General features: G+C 49.0%; 1 protein-coding gene across 5 annotated transcripts in view; it reads left to right on the top strand.

Annotated features, from left to right (window-relative positions):
• The window catches only part of RNF213 (ring finger protein 213), a 103129-nt gene that overhangs the window by 72764 nt on the left and 17471 nt on the right, over positions 1–12894 (top strand). For all 5 annotated transcript variants that reach the window (XR_004683020.1, XM_035025834.1, XM_035025832.1 and 2 more), the window contains 9 exons: positions 2804–2904; positions 3017–3199; positions 3899–4068; positions 4168–4267; positions 8363–8474; positions 9014–9224; positions 9453–9652; positions 10557–10679; positions 12280–12390. Coding sequence is in view for 4 of the 5 variants with exons in the window: in XM_035025834.1 (XP_034881725.1) it covers positions 2804–2904; positions 3017–3199; positions 3899–4068; positions 4168–4267; positions 8363–8474; positions 9014–9224; positions 9453–9652; positions 10557–10679; positions 12280–12390 (1311 nt within the window). In the remaining variant the exon portion in view is untranslated. The remainder of the gene's footprint in view (positions 1–2803; positions 2905–3016; positions 3200–3898; positions 4069–4167; positions 4268–8362; positions 8475–9013; positions 9225–9452; positions 9653–10556; positions 10680–12279; positions 12391–12894) is intronic.

Here is a 12894-nt window from a genome sequence, read left to right as displayed (position 1 = left end):
CCGGGCGAGGCCTGGGGTCTCCACTCCTCTTCGACTGGGGCCACCTATTAAGAGCTGCCACTTAGAGTGAGCCTGCGCCAGCAGTCAGCGAAGCCTCCCACAGGACTTCGGCAAAAGCTGCGAAAAGATGCATGTTCGGTTTAGTTCTGTTAGAAAGCATGGGTGGATGGGTGGATGGACGTGTAGATAGTTGGATAGATAGATGTAGGTACGTAGAGCCTCTTGCCCTGTGATCTGCCTCCCACAGGGTCACACGGGACAGTCTTACCAGATGTGTGTGTGGATCATAAGGCCATCAGCTTTCTAGTCTGAAATGTCCCTATCCTTACCAACCAGCGTCCAGCCACTGGACTACTGCCATTTTTTCACTGAGGTAAAATATACATCACATAAAATGTATCGTTTTCACCATCTTTAGGTGCACAGATTAGTGACATCAAGCACATTCACATGTGATGATGATGTACTGTCATCACCCCTGTCTGTCTCCGGAACTCATTCATCTTGCAAAACTGAAACTCGGTCCCCATGAACCATTGACTCCCCATCCCTCCTCCCGGCCCTGGTGCCCACCACCCTACTGTCTGTCTCTGTGATTTGATGCCTAGGGACCTCACACAAGTGAAATCCTCCAGTATTTATCCTTTTGTGAGTGGCTGGCTGCACAGTACCCTCCAGGTCCATCCACGTGGCAGGCATCAGGATGTCCTTCCTTCTTAAGGCTGAATAATATGCCACCGTGTGAATGGACCACATTTGGTTCATCCGTCCATCCACCGATGGACATTCAGGTTGTTGCCACCTTTTGGCAACAGGGAGTAACGTGTGCAAGTATCTGAGTCCCTGCTTTCGATGCTTTCGGAGATCTACCTGCAAGTGGAATTGCTGGGCCATATGGAGAGTCTGTGTTTAACTGAGGAACCACTGTTTTCCACAGGGGCTATAGCCACTGCATTCCTACCCACAGTGCACCAAGTTTCCGTTGTCTCCACATCCTTGCCAACACTTATTTTTCGGTTGGTTTGGTTTGGTTTGGTTTATAATGGCTGTCCTAATGGGTGTGAGGTGGCATCTTATTGTGGCTTTGATTTGTATTTCCCTGATGACTAATGATGTCGAGCACCTTCCTAAGTGCTTGTGGCCCATTTGTACGTCTTTTTTGGAGATGTCTGTTCAAATCCTTTGCTTCCTTGTGAATTAGGCTGTTGGTAACAAATCAAATTTAGCAAGGTATTAAAAACACCATTTCGGGGTGTCTGGGTGGCTCAGTTGGTTGGGCATCTGCCTTCAGCTCGGGTTGTGGTCCCAGAGTCCCAGGATCGAGCCCCGCATCGGGCTCCCTGCTCAGCAGGGAGTCTACTTCTCCCTCTGTCCTTCCCCCTGGCTCATGCTCTCTCTCTCTCTCTCTCTCACCCTCTCTCAGATAAATAAGTAAATCAAATCTTTTAAAGAAACACATATTTCAAAGTGAGATTAATCCTGGGAATTCAGAGATAGCTCAGAAATCATAAAATCATAAATGTCATCAGCTAACGTAACAAATTAAAAGGTAAAACCTTAAATGCTCATTTCAGAAGGTACAGAAAAAGCATTTAATAAAATTTGTAATTTGGAAAAAAGATAGTCTTGGCAAACTGGAAAGAGAAGGGGATTCTCTTTATGCTGATAATGATATCTATTGCAAACATCATGCCTGAGCCCAAAATTCCAGAAGCGCACCCATCACACTCATTATCTTATGTCATTGAAGATGTGCATCTCCTAAAATCCAGTGCTTCCCCTTCTAAACACGTGCCTTAGAGAAACCTCCCATTGGTATACGGACACATGGAAGGATGTTGGGTGCAGAACTGTAATTGCAGAACAAAGGGAACATTCTAGATGCCCATTAACCAGAAAACAAGTAACTGGTATATCTGCCAGTGGGTGCCCTACAGCAGCTAACAGGAGTGATCTGGACCTACGTATAGCAGCGAAAACTTATGTACAGCGGGACATCACTGATGCAGAGGCTAAACCCATTCAGAACAGTAACATGATCTTCATGCACACGTGCAAATGTAGTGAACTTGGGAATTTAGGAAGGCAGTCCTCTGGGGGAGGGGAAGGAGGGCCATGTGATCAGGAAGGGACATGTGGGGTTGCAGCTGTATCTGTGATGTTTTGTTTCTTTAAAAAATAGTCTACAACAGATATTCCAAAAATGATAAGATTTCTTAAAGCTAGGTGATGGATACACAGGTGGGCATTATGTTATCGTTTAAAGTTTGAAATGTCTTGGGGCACCTGAGTGGCTCAGTCAGTAAAGCGTCTGCCTTGGGCTCCGGTCAGGATCCCAGGGTCCTGGGATCGAGTCCCACGTCGGGCTCCCTGCTCAGCTGGGAGTCTGCTTCTCACCTCTCCCTCTGCCCCTCCCCTCTGCCCGTGCTCTCAGGCTTTCTCTCTTCTCTCTCTCAAATAATTAAATTTAAAAAAAAAGAAATTAAAAAGTTTGAAATATCTCATAATGGGAGAAGTGTGAACCTGAGAAAAAGAGAGGAAGAGGGAAAAATCAGAAGTGGCGAATCTCATCCTACCCCGAATGCAGCATAATGATAAAGGGCATTCACAGCTAAAGAAACTGCTAGAAACAGAAAGGCCTTGCCCTACAGGCTGACCCGGTGGTCCCAGGGCCCAGCAGCTGGGGGGGGGGGGTGCCCGATGCGTGCCCTGTGTTCCCCGGGGGAGAGTGGTCTTGCCTGGCTGACCTTGGCCCTTCCTCACGGCTCATCAGCCTCCTCATCACTGCCCCTCTCTCCATCAGTGTCTCCAGGACGATTCTGACATCAAGACATACAGGCCTTTCGTCGCAGTGATGAGCACTCTACGTAAGTGCAAGGACCAGGCCAGCAAGACCCTCACCAGGTGAGATCTTCGGTCGGAGATCCCTGTGGCGGGGAGCGCTGCACGTGTGGGGTCTGCAGCTGCTCGCAGCCGCTTCTCTGCTTCAGAGCCGGTGCCCCTGCTTGGATTCTAGGGTTGAGATTGAGCCGTGCCCTGTCTGCCTGGGAGATGCCCAGGATCCGGTCTGCCTGCCCTGTGACCATGTGTTCTGCTTGAGCTGCATCAAGGTCTGGCTCACCCTGGGGCAGATGAGATGCCCCTTTTGTTTAACAGACTTGCCGGAAGACTACTCTCTAACCGTGTCCCGGGAACACAGGTAAATCACCCTTTCTCCTCTTTCTCTTCCTTTTCTTTTTTGGCAAGTACAGTATTCAGAAATGTAAACTGTATTAATCTTAGAGAACCTGACTTTGGAGAACCATCCTAAGAGAGACTGCCACCTTCATAAACCCCTAGCGTCTCAAAATCATTCCCTCTGCAAGACACATCCACGCGTAGATTTGGGAGACGACACGATTAGAGGAAATAAAGCTGAAAGTCATAAATTAGGTAAAACCATCACAGGATACCCAAGGAGCTTAGGACACAGCCAGTTTGGCTCCAGTGACCTGAGGGCAAAGCTAGTTCCTGTCTGGCCCCGCTCTTCGGAGCAGTGGTAGAAACGAACGGAAGCTCTGTGGGCTCAGTGACCTTCAGCTCCGCTCCGGCAATGGCTCCTCTCTCTTCTGATGCCTCCTGCAAGTGTGCAAGGCCAGCCCAGGGCACGGGATCTTTGCAGACTTTAGGATGAAGGGGTATTGCTGGCTTGTCCCAAGGACCAAAGTGCTCCTTTCTGGAAAGGGACGAGTCTGCATAGATCAGGCGGTGCGCATCCGGCGCAGTCAGTGCAAGGAGATGGTTGCGTCTTTTTCCTGAACATCACAGGATGCCGTCCAGATCCCAAAGCACCGTGAGTGCAGGGATTCTGGAGCATGCTCTGCAGGCCTGTTGACTGTGCGTTCCAACCATTCCCCAGGGAGGCCATCAAGAAGCACGCCTGCGTCCGAGAGCTGTGCAACAGTTTCTTCCTGGACCTGGTCTCCACCATGTGCTTCAGAGATAATTCTCCACCACAGAAGGAGGTGATCGATGTTCTGCTAAATTTACTCTTTGTGCAAAAGGAGCTTTTAAGAGACACTTCCCCCAGTAAGTTGCTTCCTTCCTGTGGACCTAAAAATCCAGTCCCTCGTCTCACTTCTTCATGGCTGATGGGGAAATGAGCCACCTCTCTCCCTCTGGCTTAAGGACACCGTGAACACACCAAATCCCTCTCTCCGTTCGATGACGTTGTGGATAAGACCCCTGTCATCCGCTCGGTGGTCCTGAAACTTCTGCTGAAGTACAGGTGAGCGCAGCCAGCATGGGGTTTGCTTCCAGAAAGCCTTGCCGCCTCCTTCCCTCCTGGCTGCTGCTTTGCTGCCAAGCACCCTTGCCTGCGCTGGTAGGTAGTTCGGGATTCGGCGGGGGGGCGTCTGCAGGAGGGACCGCCTGCTTTCTTTTTCTGTACGGGTTGTATGCCTGACCTCTTCTCCGCTGGGCACGTGAGGTCGACGTCACCACGAGCACCTTGTTAGCAAGGAGGAAGCAGGTTTCAGGGAGAGGAGCGAGGTGCTGTGATGCGTGGGGGAGCCTGTGGGCGGGCAGGGGGAGTGGGAGAGGGAGAAGCAGGCTCCTGTGGGCGGGAGCCGGCAGTTCTGAGCCTCCTCACGCAGCTGCCTAGTCCTGTGATCGGGGGCTGCTAACTGAGAATGTCCCCTCACCTTCGTGGTCCTGCATGCCACCTGCGTCTCACTTCAGCGTTTCAGTTTCTCTGATCCTGTGAACGGACAGAGAAGCCCCTGTGGTGCCAATGCTCAGTACTCTTGTCCAATTATGCTGTTACAGAGAATTCTCAGGAAGCTGATCTTTATTCAGAGGCTTCTTTCCGAGCACACTTTGTACACTCGGCCTGTGTTCTGACTTGACACGGCATTCTTTGAGGTGATCGCAAAATCGAGATGCTCCAAGAAGTGTTCCAACAGGGGCGCCTGGGTGGCTCCGTCAACTGCGCATCTGCCTTCGGCTCAGGTCGTGATCTCCAGATCCGGGGGTCGAGCCCCGCGTCGGGCTCCCTGCTGAAGGAGCCTGCTTCTCCCTCTCCCACTCCCCCTGCTCCTGCTCTCCTTCTCTCGTTCTCAAATTAAAAAACAAAAAATAAGTTCCAATAGAAACAACTATTTCTAACCTAAGTGTCCCAAAGCAGACTCAGAATGAAGGTTAGATTTACATTTAAAGTGTGGATCTTTTGCAGCCTTATCTATGGACATTTCGTTTTGCTTTTTATTTTTTATCTTTTTACTTTCATCATTTGCGAAATAGTCTGTTCAAACAGGATTCCTGAAGGATTTTCAAATAAACGGCTTTTAAAATACATTTTATTATAGAAGTAGTATCTTAGTATACCTTAAAGTGGTTTTTAAGACATATTTGTCAAGTTGACCTGAGATCTGAAAAGAGCCGCTTTTGGTGTCATGTCATTTTTACTCATTTTGATAAATGTGTGAGATCTGTACTCATTTGAATTTCTTTGCTTAGAGAAATGGAAACGTAGTCAGTGACACACATACATCTTGACATATAGTGTAGAGTAGACACGTTAACGGGAGTAGAGACAGTACCCTTAAGGGTAAATGCTTCAAGCTTCAATATTTAGAGATTAAACATTACAGAACTCATTTTTTATTTAATTTATTTTTATTTTTTTTAAAGATTTTATTTATTTATTTGACAGAGAGACAGCGAGAGCAGGAACACAAGCAGGGGGAGTGGGAGAGGGAGAAGCAGGCTTCCCGCTGAGCAGGGAACCATATGCGGGGCTCGATCCCAGGACCCTGGGATCACGATCTGAGCCGAAGGCAGACGCTTAACTGACTGAGCCACCCAGGCGCCCCTTATTTAATTTTTTTTAAAGATGTATTTATTTTAGAGGAGTGGGGAAGGAGCAGAGGGAGAGAGAGAATCTCAAGCGCACTCCCCACTGAGCCCAGAGGCTGATGCAGGGCTCGATTCGACAACCCTGTGATCATGACCTGAGCCAAAATCAAGAATCAGATGCTCAACTGACTGAGCCACCCAAGCGCCCCCAGAACTGATTTGATTTGATTTTTAAGATTTATTCATTTGAGAGAGGGAGTAAGTGAGAGAGAAAGAGAGCACGAGCATGAGAGGGAGAAGCAGACTCCCCGCCAAGCAAGGAGCCTGACTTGGGGCCTATCCCGGGACCCCGCAATCATGACCTGAGCTGAAGGTAGATGCTTAACCCCGTGAGCCACCAGGCAGCCCCAGTAGTGATTTTAAAAAGAAAATCGCAAGACCTAAAACACGATTTAAGATCTGCCTTGTCGTTCTCTGGGTTGAGAAGTACTTGCTTCTGCACTCTGGCAGTTTGCGCATTTTTGTTTGTGGTGCCCACTAACTGGCCACAGAGTTGTGGAGGAGCACCACGCTCCCCCACCCTGGGCTCGCACGCCCCAGGCCGCCTGCACCCCACACCAGGAGGGAGGCTGGTCACACTCTGTGGTCGTGCCTCCCTCCGCCAAGTGTGAATTGCAGCTGTGTGCTTCCTGCTTAGATGGGGTGTCGACAGCCCCCGAGCGAGAACCGTCTGTGGTCTGGCATGGATCGAGTGTTGTGGTTTCTTTCCCAAGTGCCTGTCTGTGGACCTCTGGGGGGGTCCCCAGGGTCAAAACCATTTTAAAACATTACAGGATGGTACTTGCCTTTTTCAACACGTTGGTCCTTACGGTGATGTTACCGAAGTGGTGAAGGAGGACACTGCTGGAGTCCCAGCACCGGGAAACGGGGTGACAGCCCTCGTGGTTCTCACCTTCGTGCATGTGTAGTGTTAATAAATGCCAGCCTCACATAAGAATATTCTAGATGAAGCCACAGAGACCACTCATTTTACTCAGCCTCCACCCTTGAGGACAGGACTTTTTAACATCCTGTCAAAATGAGGGCGCCGGCTGCACACTGAAGCAAACAGTTTTCTCGAGGAAGAGCTCTCCTGCGATTCTTGAGTTCCCCACTGGGCTGGCCTCTTGTTTTATGGAATAGCTTTTACACTTGAGAGAACGACCAGCACACCACAGTTATTCAGAGCTGGGCACTTGGCAGGCATTTTCTCGAAAACAAGCAAAGGCGGCAACTGATAGTGTTTGTGGCTAATGGTAAAATTGAGGCTTTTAAGCAAATATTGGAATTCTGGAAAACAAAACCTATCAGCTTCCTCATACTTAGAGGCTTTTTGGTGCTACAGGCAGTGATGTGAGTGAAGGTGAGGCTTTTAAAAATATCTTGTGGAACAAAAACGTCAACATTTGCAAGATCTGCATAGCTCAGTGAACCAGTATTTTCCACATGACCAATGCATGATGTCACAGAATCACGCATTACGTTAAAAAAAATCCATTCAAGTGCAAGGTAGGTCATTTGATTTTAATGTAATTGGGTATGAAAAGTGCATTGATGTGGTCTCAGATTGCACATTGCAACTAACCTATAGAAATGATCATTTATCAAGATTTGGTATTGTGTCAAAGAAAAATATTCACCATCATCTGGAAATACTATGAAAATATATCTTTCTTTTCCAACGACATAATGTATGAGACCAGATTTTCTTCATCTACTTCACTGTCACAGGAAGCAGGAGCAAGATTGGAAAGTCCAGCTAAGTTCTGCTAAACCAGGCATTAAAGAGATCTGCATGGATGGAAAACAAAGCCCCTCTTCTTACTAATTAATTTTTGTTTTGGAAAATAGTTTGGTTTTTTTTAAAATGTTATTTGTTTTTAACATGTAATGGGTTTATATATTAAATGAGTTGATAAATATTTTCCCTTTTTTCAGTTTTAATTTCTACTGTCATAAATATTGATAGATTCAACCCACATAAACAAAAGCTTTTTGGGGTTCTCAATAATTTTTAAGACTCTAAAGGAGCTCTGAAACCAAAAAGTCTGAGAACAGATGGTCTAAAATATGGAATTTTGTATTCCTCCAATATTGCACTAAAATATTTTCAGCAGGGGCACCTGGGTGTCTCAGTCAGTTGAGTATCTGCCTTCAGCTCAGGTCATGATCCTGGGGTCCTGGGATCGAGCCCCGCATCGGGCTCCCTGTTCAGTGGGGAGCCTGCTTCTCCCTCTGCCTGCCGCTCCCCCTGCTTGTGCTGTCTCTCTGTCAAATCAATAAATAAAATCTTTAAAAATAAGTAAATAAAAATAAAATATCTTCAATAAAATGTCACAAGCTATATGTATATATCTATGTGGGTATGTATATATTTATATGGGGAGATAGAGGGAGATGGATAGGTAGGTAGGTAGACAGATACTTTCTTTCTCTCTCTTTTTTTCTGGTACAGAGATCACCAGGTACCCTATTTCTCTTTTCATAGCTTCCAGGAAGTAAAAGATTATATCCAGGCTTACTTGTCCCTGTTGGAGGAGAAGGCCCTGGTAACTGAAGACAAAACCGAGCTGTACATCCTCTTCAGCAGCTGCCTGGAGGTGAGTGCGCCGTAACTGCCCTGCACGACTCCCCCAAACTCACTGCACCGTGTGGTTGATTCAGTGGAAAAACGCCTCTGAAGATCCACAGAAGGTAATTTTCATCGGTGAAATGAACAGGTGCACTGCTGCATGCATGCACACAAAGGGGTTCTGCAGACTTGCTTCTGCCCCCCGTGGCTGTGTCCTGCCACACGCGGCCTGGGCCAGAGAACAGAAACTCGCCCCCCGACTTAACTGTGCTCATCTCCAGCTGGCAAGCCTAGGACTGCTTTTCGTTTTTATTCTCCCTGTTTTGTTACTTCCCAAAATTTTACCAGGTGTGTGAGAAAATTAGATCATACGACATGTTTTTTGCTCATACGTTTTCTCTTCCCCTCCTTCTTGCCCCCACCCAAAAAGGGATGTTCTTTTGCCATGATTCAGTACAGTTACCCTCAAGCTTATGGTATTTCTATCTTGTTCTCCACCGTCACAGGGTAGAGATTTGGGAAGGTTGGGGATGTACATGCTTTTTTTTCTGGTTCTTTGTTCCCTAGGATTCACTGTACAAGAAGACTAGTGCTCTGTCTACCAGCGAGGAGCTGACGTACCTGAGGGAGGAAGGGGTCTTCCTGAGGACCTACCTGGGGCGGCGCAGCTCGGAGCCGGCCAGCGAGGCGTCGGTGGAGTACCTGCAGGAGATGGCCAGGATCCGCCTGTGTCTCAACAGGGCTTCTGACTTCCTCGGCGAGCTTCAGGAGGGCTCAGGCAAGTCTCCTTCTGCACCTTTCTTTACCCCAGGCTTAGGGACCCCGTGATTTAGACATTTGGAGAGTTCTCAGAGCGACCCCAGTCTATACCATGTCCCCTTTCTCCTTGATTGGTTTGTTCACTGTGAGCTCGTGGCCACTGGGGCGCCTGCCTCTGGCCTGGCTCTGTGTCCTAGACGGGCGGGCAGCAGGTCTTCTCGGCCACCATCCCTCCCCGCTCTCTCAGGCTCTGCAGAACTGGTCAGGGAGAAGCAGGGCTACCTGAAGCAGGTGGAGCGCTTCTGCAGGCAAGGGAGGAACGACTGGTACCGAGTGTACCTGGTGAGGAAGCTCGCCAGCCAGCGAGGGATGGAGTTTGTGCAGCGTCTCTGCAGACAGGGCCAGCCGGCGCAGTGGGTGCTCCCCCAGGAGGCTGTGGTACAGCAGGTGAGGACACCTGACCTTCCCCCCCCCCCCCCCCCCCCCCGCCCCGTGGCTGCTCTGGTCCTTGTGTCTCTGCTTTGGTTAACCTGAGCCAGCTTGTGATGCGCTGGAGGCGGCCGGCTGGCCGTGGGGGACAGGTATGTGCATGTGCTTCTGCTTTGTTGGCTGTCTGCAGAAAAGCCTCCTTAAGGCACCGCTTCTGATCCAGTTTGATGTGGGGAAAGCCAAAGAACGATTCTGTGCCTTTTGCTTTTACCAAATTAAAAGTAACTCAGTTTGGGACGCCTAGGCGGCTTGGTCAGTTAAGCGTCTGCCTTCGGCTCAGGTCATGATCTCAGGTCCTGGAATCCAGCCCCGTATCAGGCTCCCTGCTCCGCGGGGAGTCTGCTTCTCCCTCTGCCCCCACCGCTCCCCCTGCTTATGCTCTCTCTCTCTCTGACAAATAAATAAAATCTTTAAAAAAAAAAAAGTAATTCAGATTGCAGAAGTCCTTTCTCTCCTCAGCAGGCAGAGGTAGGAAGCATGAGAATGAGGATAATAGAATTGTAGCAATTTAGGCTTGGGGGTCACTCTGTAGCCCTTTCTTGGGGTTATAACAATTGCACTAAAAATCCTGGTTTTCCTTTTTACTCCTGATGGGACCGTATTGTCAACATACTGCAGTCACTGCCTTTGGTCTCTGCTCTCGGTGGGGATAGGGTCAGCGCTGCCTCCTCCCCCCGTTTCTCACCCACTCACCCCTTCACTGGACGAGGGGGAGGCACCTCCCAACACAGCAGGGGACTGTCATGCCCAGGGCTGGACCTCTAACAGTTACCCGGGTCCTTTACCTTTCCAGATGGTTCTTTGCTAACCCTGCCCTTGCCCCCTCCCCTGTGATTAACCCCTGTGTTCCTGGGCTTTGCAGGAGGATCATCCAAGCCAGATGGACCCATACCTGGTGCATGGTGATGAATATAAGGCTCTTCGTGATGCAGTGGGCAAAGCTGTCCTTGAGTGCAAGTCCCTGGCTACTGTGGCTGGTCCAAAGGTAAGACAGGCCCCAGGCCTCCCTCTGCACCAAATGGCGCCCCTCAGAGCCTGCATCTGCCTCGTTAGTGTCAAATGACCCAGTGGAAGAGGCACCCCAGGGCGACATGCCATGTTGGGCATCATGTGTCCACAGCCTCGGGTGTGCCTGGCTGAATGAAACAAGAGGCCATTAGCAACGGAGTTAGGGGACAGATTTGCTCGACCTGCTAGCCTGCCAGGCCAGGGCCTTCAGCAGCTCCCTCCTAAGTGCTCACATGTGTTACTTCCTTCGAGACCCTGCTGGAGCCTCACTTCCTCCGATGTCACCCTGATGGCAGACACGCGAGCAGCACTGGGGAAATTCCTTCCCTGGATTCCTGACCATGCTGATGGGGGTGTTCATTTTCATAAAGGGGCAGGGTTTTTAGCATCTAATTTTTTTTTTAATTTTTTATTCTTATGTTAATCGCCATACATTACATCATTAGTTTTAGATGTAGTGTTCCATGATTCATTGTTTGTGCATAACACCCAGTGCTCCATGCAGAACGTGCCCTCCTCAATACCCACCACCAGGCTAACCCATCCTCCCACCCCCCTCCCGTCTAGAACCCTCAGTTTGTTTTTTAGAGTCCATCGTCTCTCATGGTTCGTCTACCCCTCCGATTTCCCCCCCTTCATTCTTCCCCTCCTGCTACCTTCTTCTTCTTTTTTTTTTTTCTTAACATATATTGCATTATTTGTTTCAGAGGTACAGATCTGAGATTCAACAGTCTTGCATAATTCACAGCGCTTACCAGAGCACATACCCTCCCCAGTGTCTATCACCCAGTCACCCCCTCCCTCCCACCCCACCCCCCACTCCAGCAACCCTCAGTTTGATTCCTGCGATTAAGAATTCCTCATATCAGTGAGATCATATGATACATGTCTTTCTCTGTTTGACTTATTTCGCTCAACATAATACCCTCCAGTTCCATCCACGTCGTCGCAAATGGCAGGATCTCATTCCTTTTGATGGCTTGAGCATCTAATTTTTTTTTTATTTTTTATTTTTTTTAAAGATTTTATTTATTTATTTGAGAGAGAGAGAAAGCATGAGGTGGGGAGGGTCAGAGGGAGAAGCAGACTCCTCGCCGAGCAAGGAGCCCGATGCGGGACTCGATCCCGGGACTCCAGGATCATGACCTGAGCCGAAGGCAGTTGCCTAACCAACTGAGCCACCCAGGTGCCCTTGAGCATCTAATTTTTAAGCAGTTCTGGTCTTGCTTCCTCTTTGAGTCCCTGTTTACCATGGCACTGTGCCAGGAAGCGAGGAAGTAAATAAACAGCCTTTTCTGCTCAGAAGAAGTTTCAAGGAATGGCAAAGTGGTCAGAAAAATAGACTGTGATTTCTGTTACTTGTGTCCTAAGTGATGTGGTAACTGTGCATTGCACTTCACAGCAGAATGTTTATGAGCCTCATGGTCTCAGAGGTGCAGGGTGGTGGGCATCCAGATCTCGGGAAAGGCTCGCCGGCCTCCCCCTGGTTGAAGAGCTGAACCAGCAGGACTCTTGGCCCTCAGGCGGACGTGTGGAATGGCTGCAAGCCTCACTGGGGTCTGCGCTGTTTGCTTCAGGTCTGTAGGAACCCCGGCCCTCGGCAGGCGGCCCACTTACTGTTAGCGCTGTTCAGAGAGGTTGCCACTTTGTACCGATTGCGAGACACAAACCTCCATCCTAAGCCAGAGGTGAGTGTCTGCATTCAGGGTGGTGCAGGGTGGTGCTCATCATCTCTGGATCTGGAGGGGCTTTTCTGAATAGAAGTAAAAGCCATAAACAAATTATGCCCACAATTTTTTTTTATCTAGGATGGGGGTTCTCAACTTACTTTTTTTTTAAGATTTATTTATTTTAGAGGGCGGGGGAGGGGCAGAGGGAGAGGGAGAATCTGAAGCAGACTCTGCGCTGAGTGGGGAGCCTGATGCAGGACTCCATCTCATGACACTGAGATCATGACCTGAGCCAAAATCGAGAGTCTGACGCTCAGCCAGCTGAGCCCCCCAGGTGCCCCTCAACTTTCTTATGTGGAAGAGCGACTTGCTGTGTCACCCGGAACTCTCAGAATTATGATGAAGAACAAAGGCAAGAACTTGAGAAACTGTTGGCCTTAGTGCTCGGTGTATGGGTGCTGTACTTGCAGGTGGAAATGCTCATGTCTGGATAACTGGCCCTCGAACCATATTTGATAAGCG

The sequence above is a fragment of the Mirounga leonina genome, unplaced genomic scaffold, assembly GCF_011800145.1.
Source record: "Mirounga leonina isolate KUSES-001 unplaced genomic scaffold, KU_Mleo_1.0 Mir_197, whole genome shotgun sequence".
NCBI lineage: Eukaryota > Metazoa > Chordata > Mammalia > Carnivora > Phocidae > Mirounga > Mirounga leonina.
Note: the sequence above shows the minus strand (reverse complement) of the source record. Positions and strands in the feature narration are given on the sequence as shown.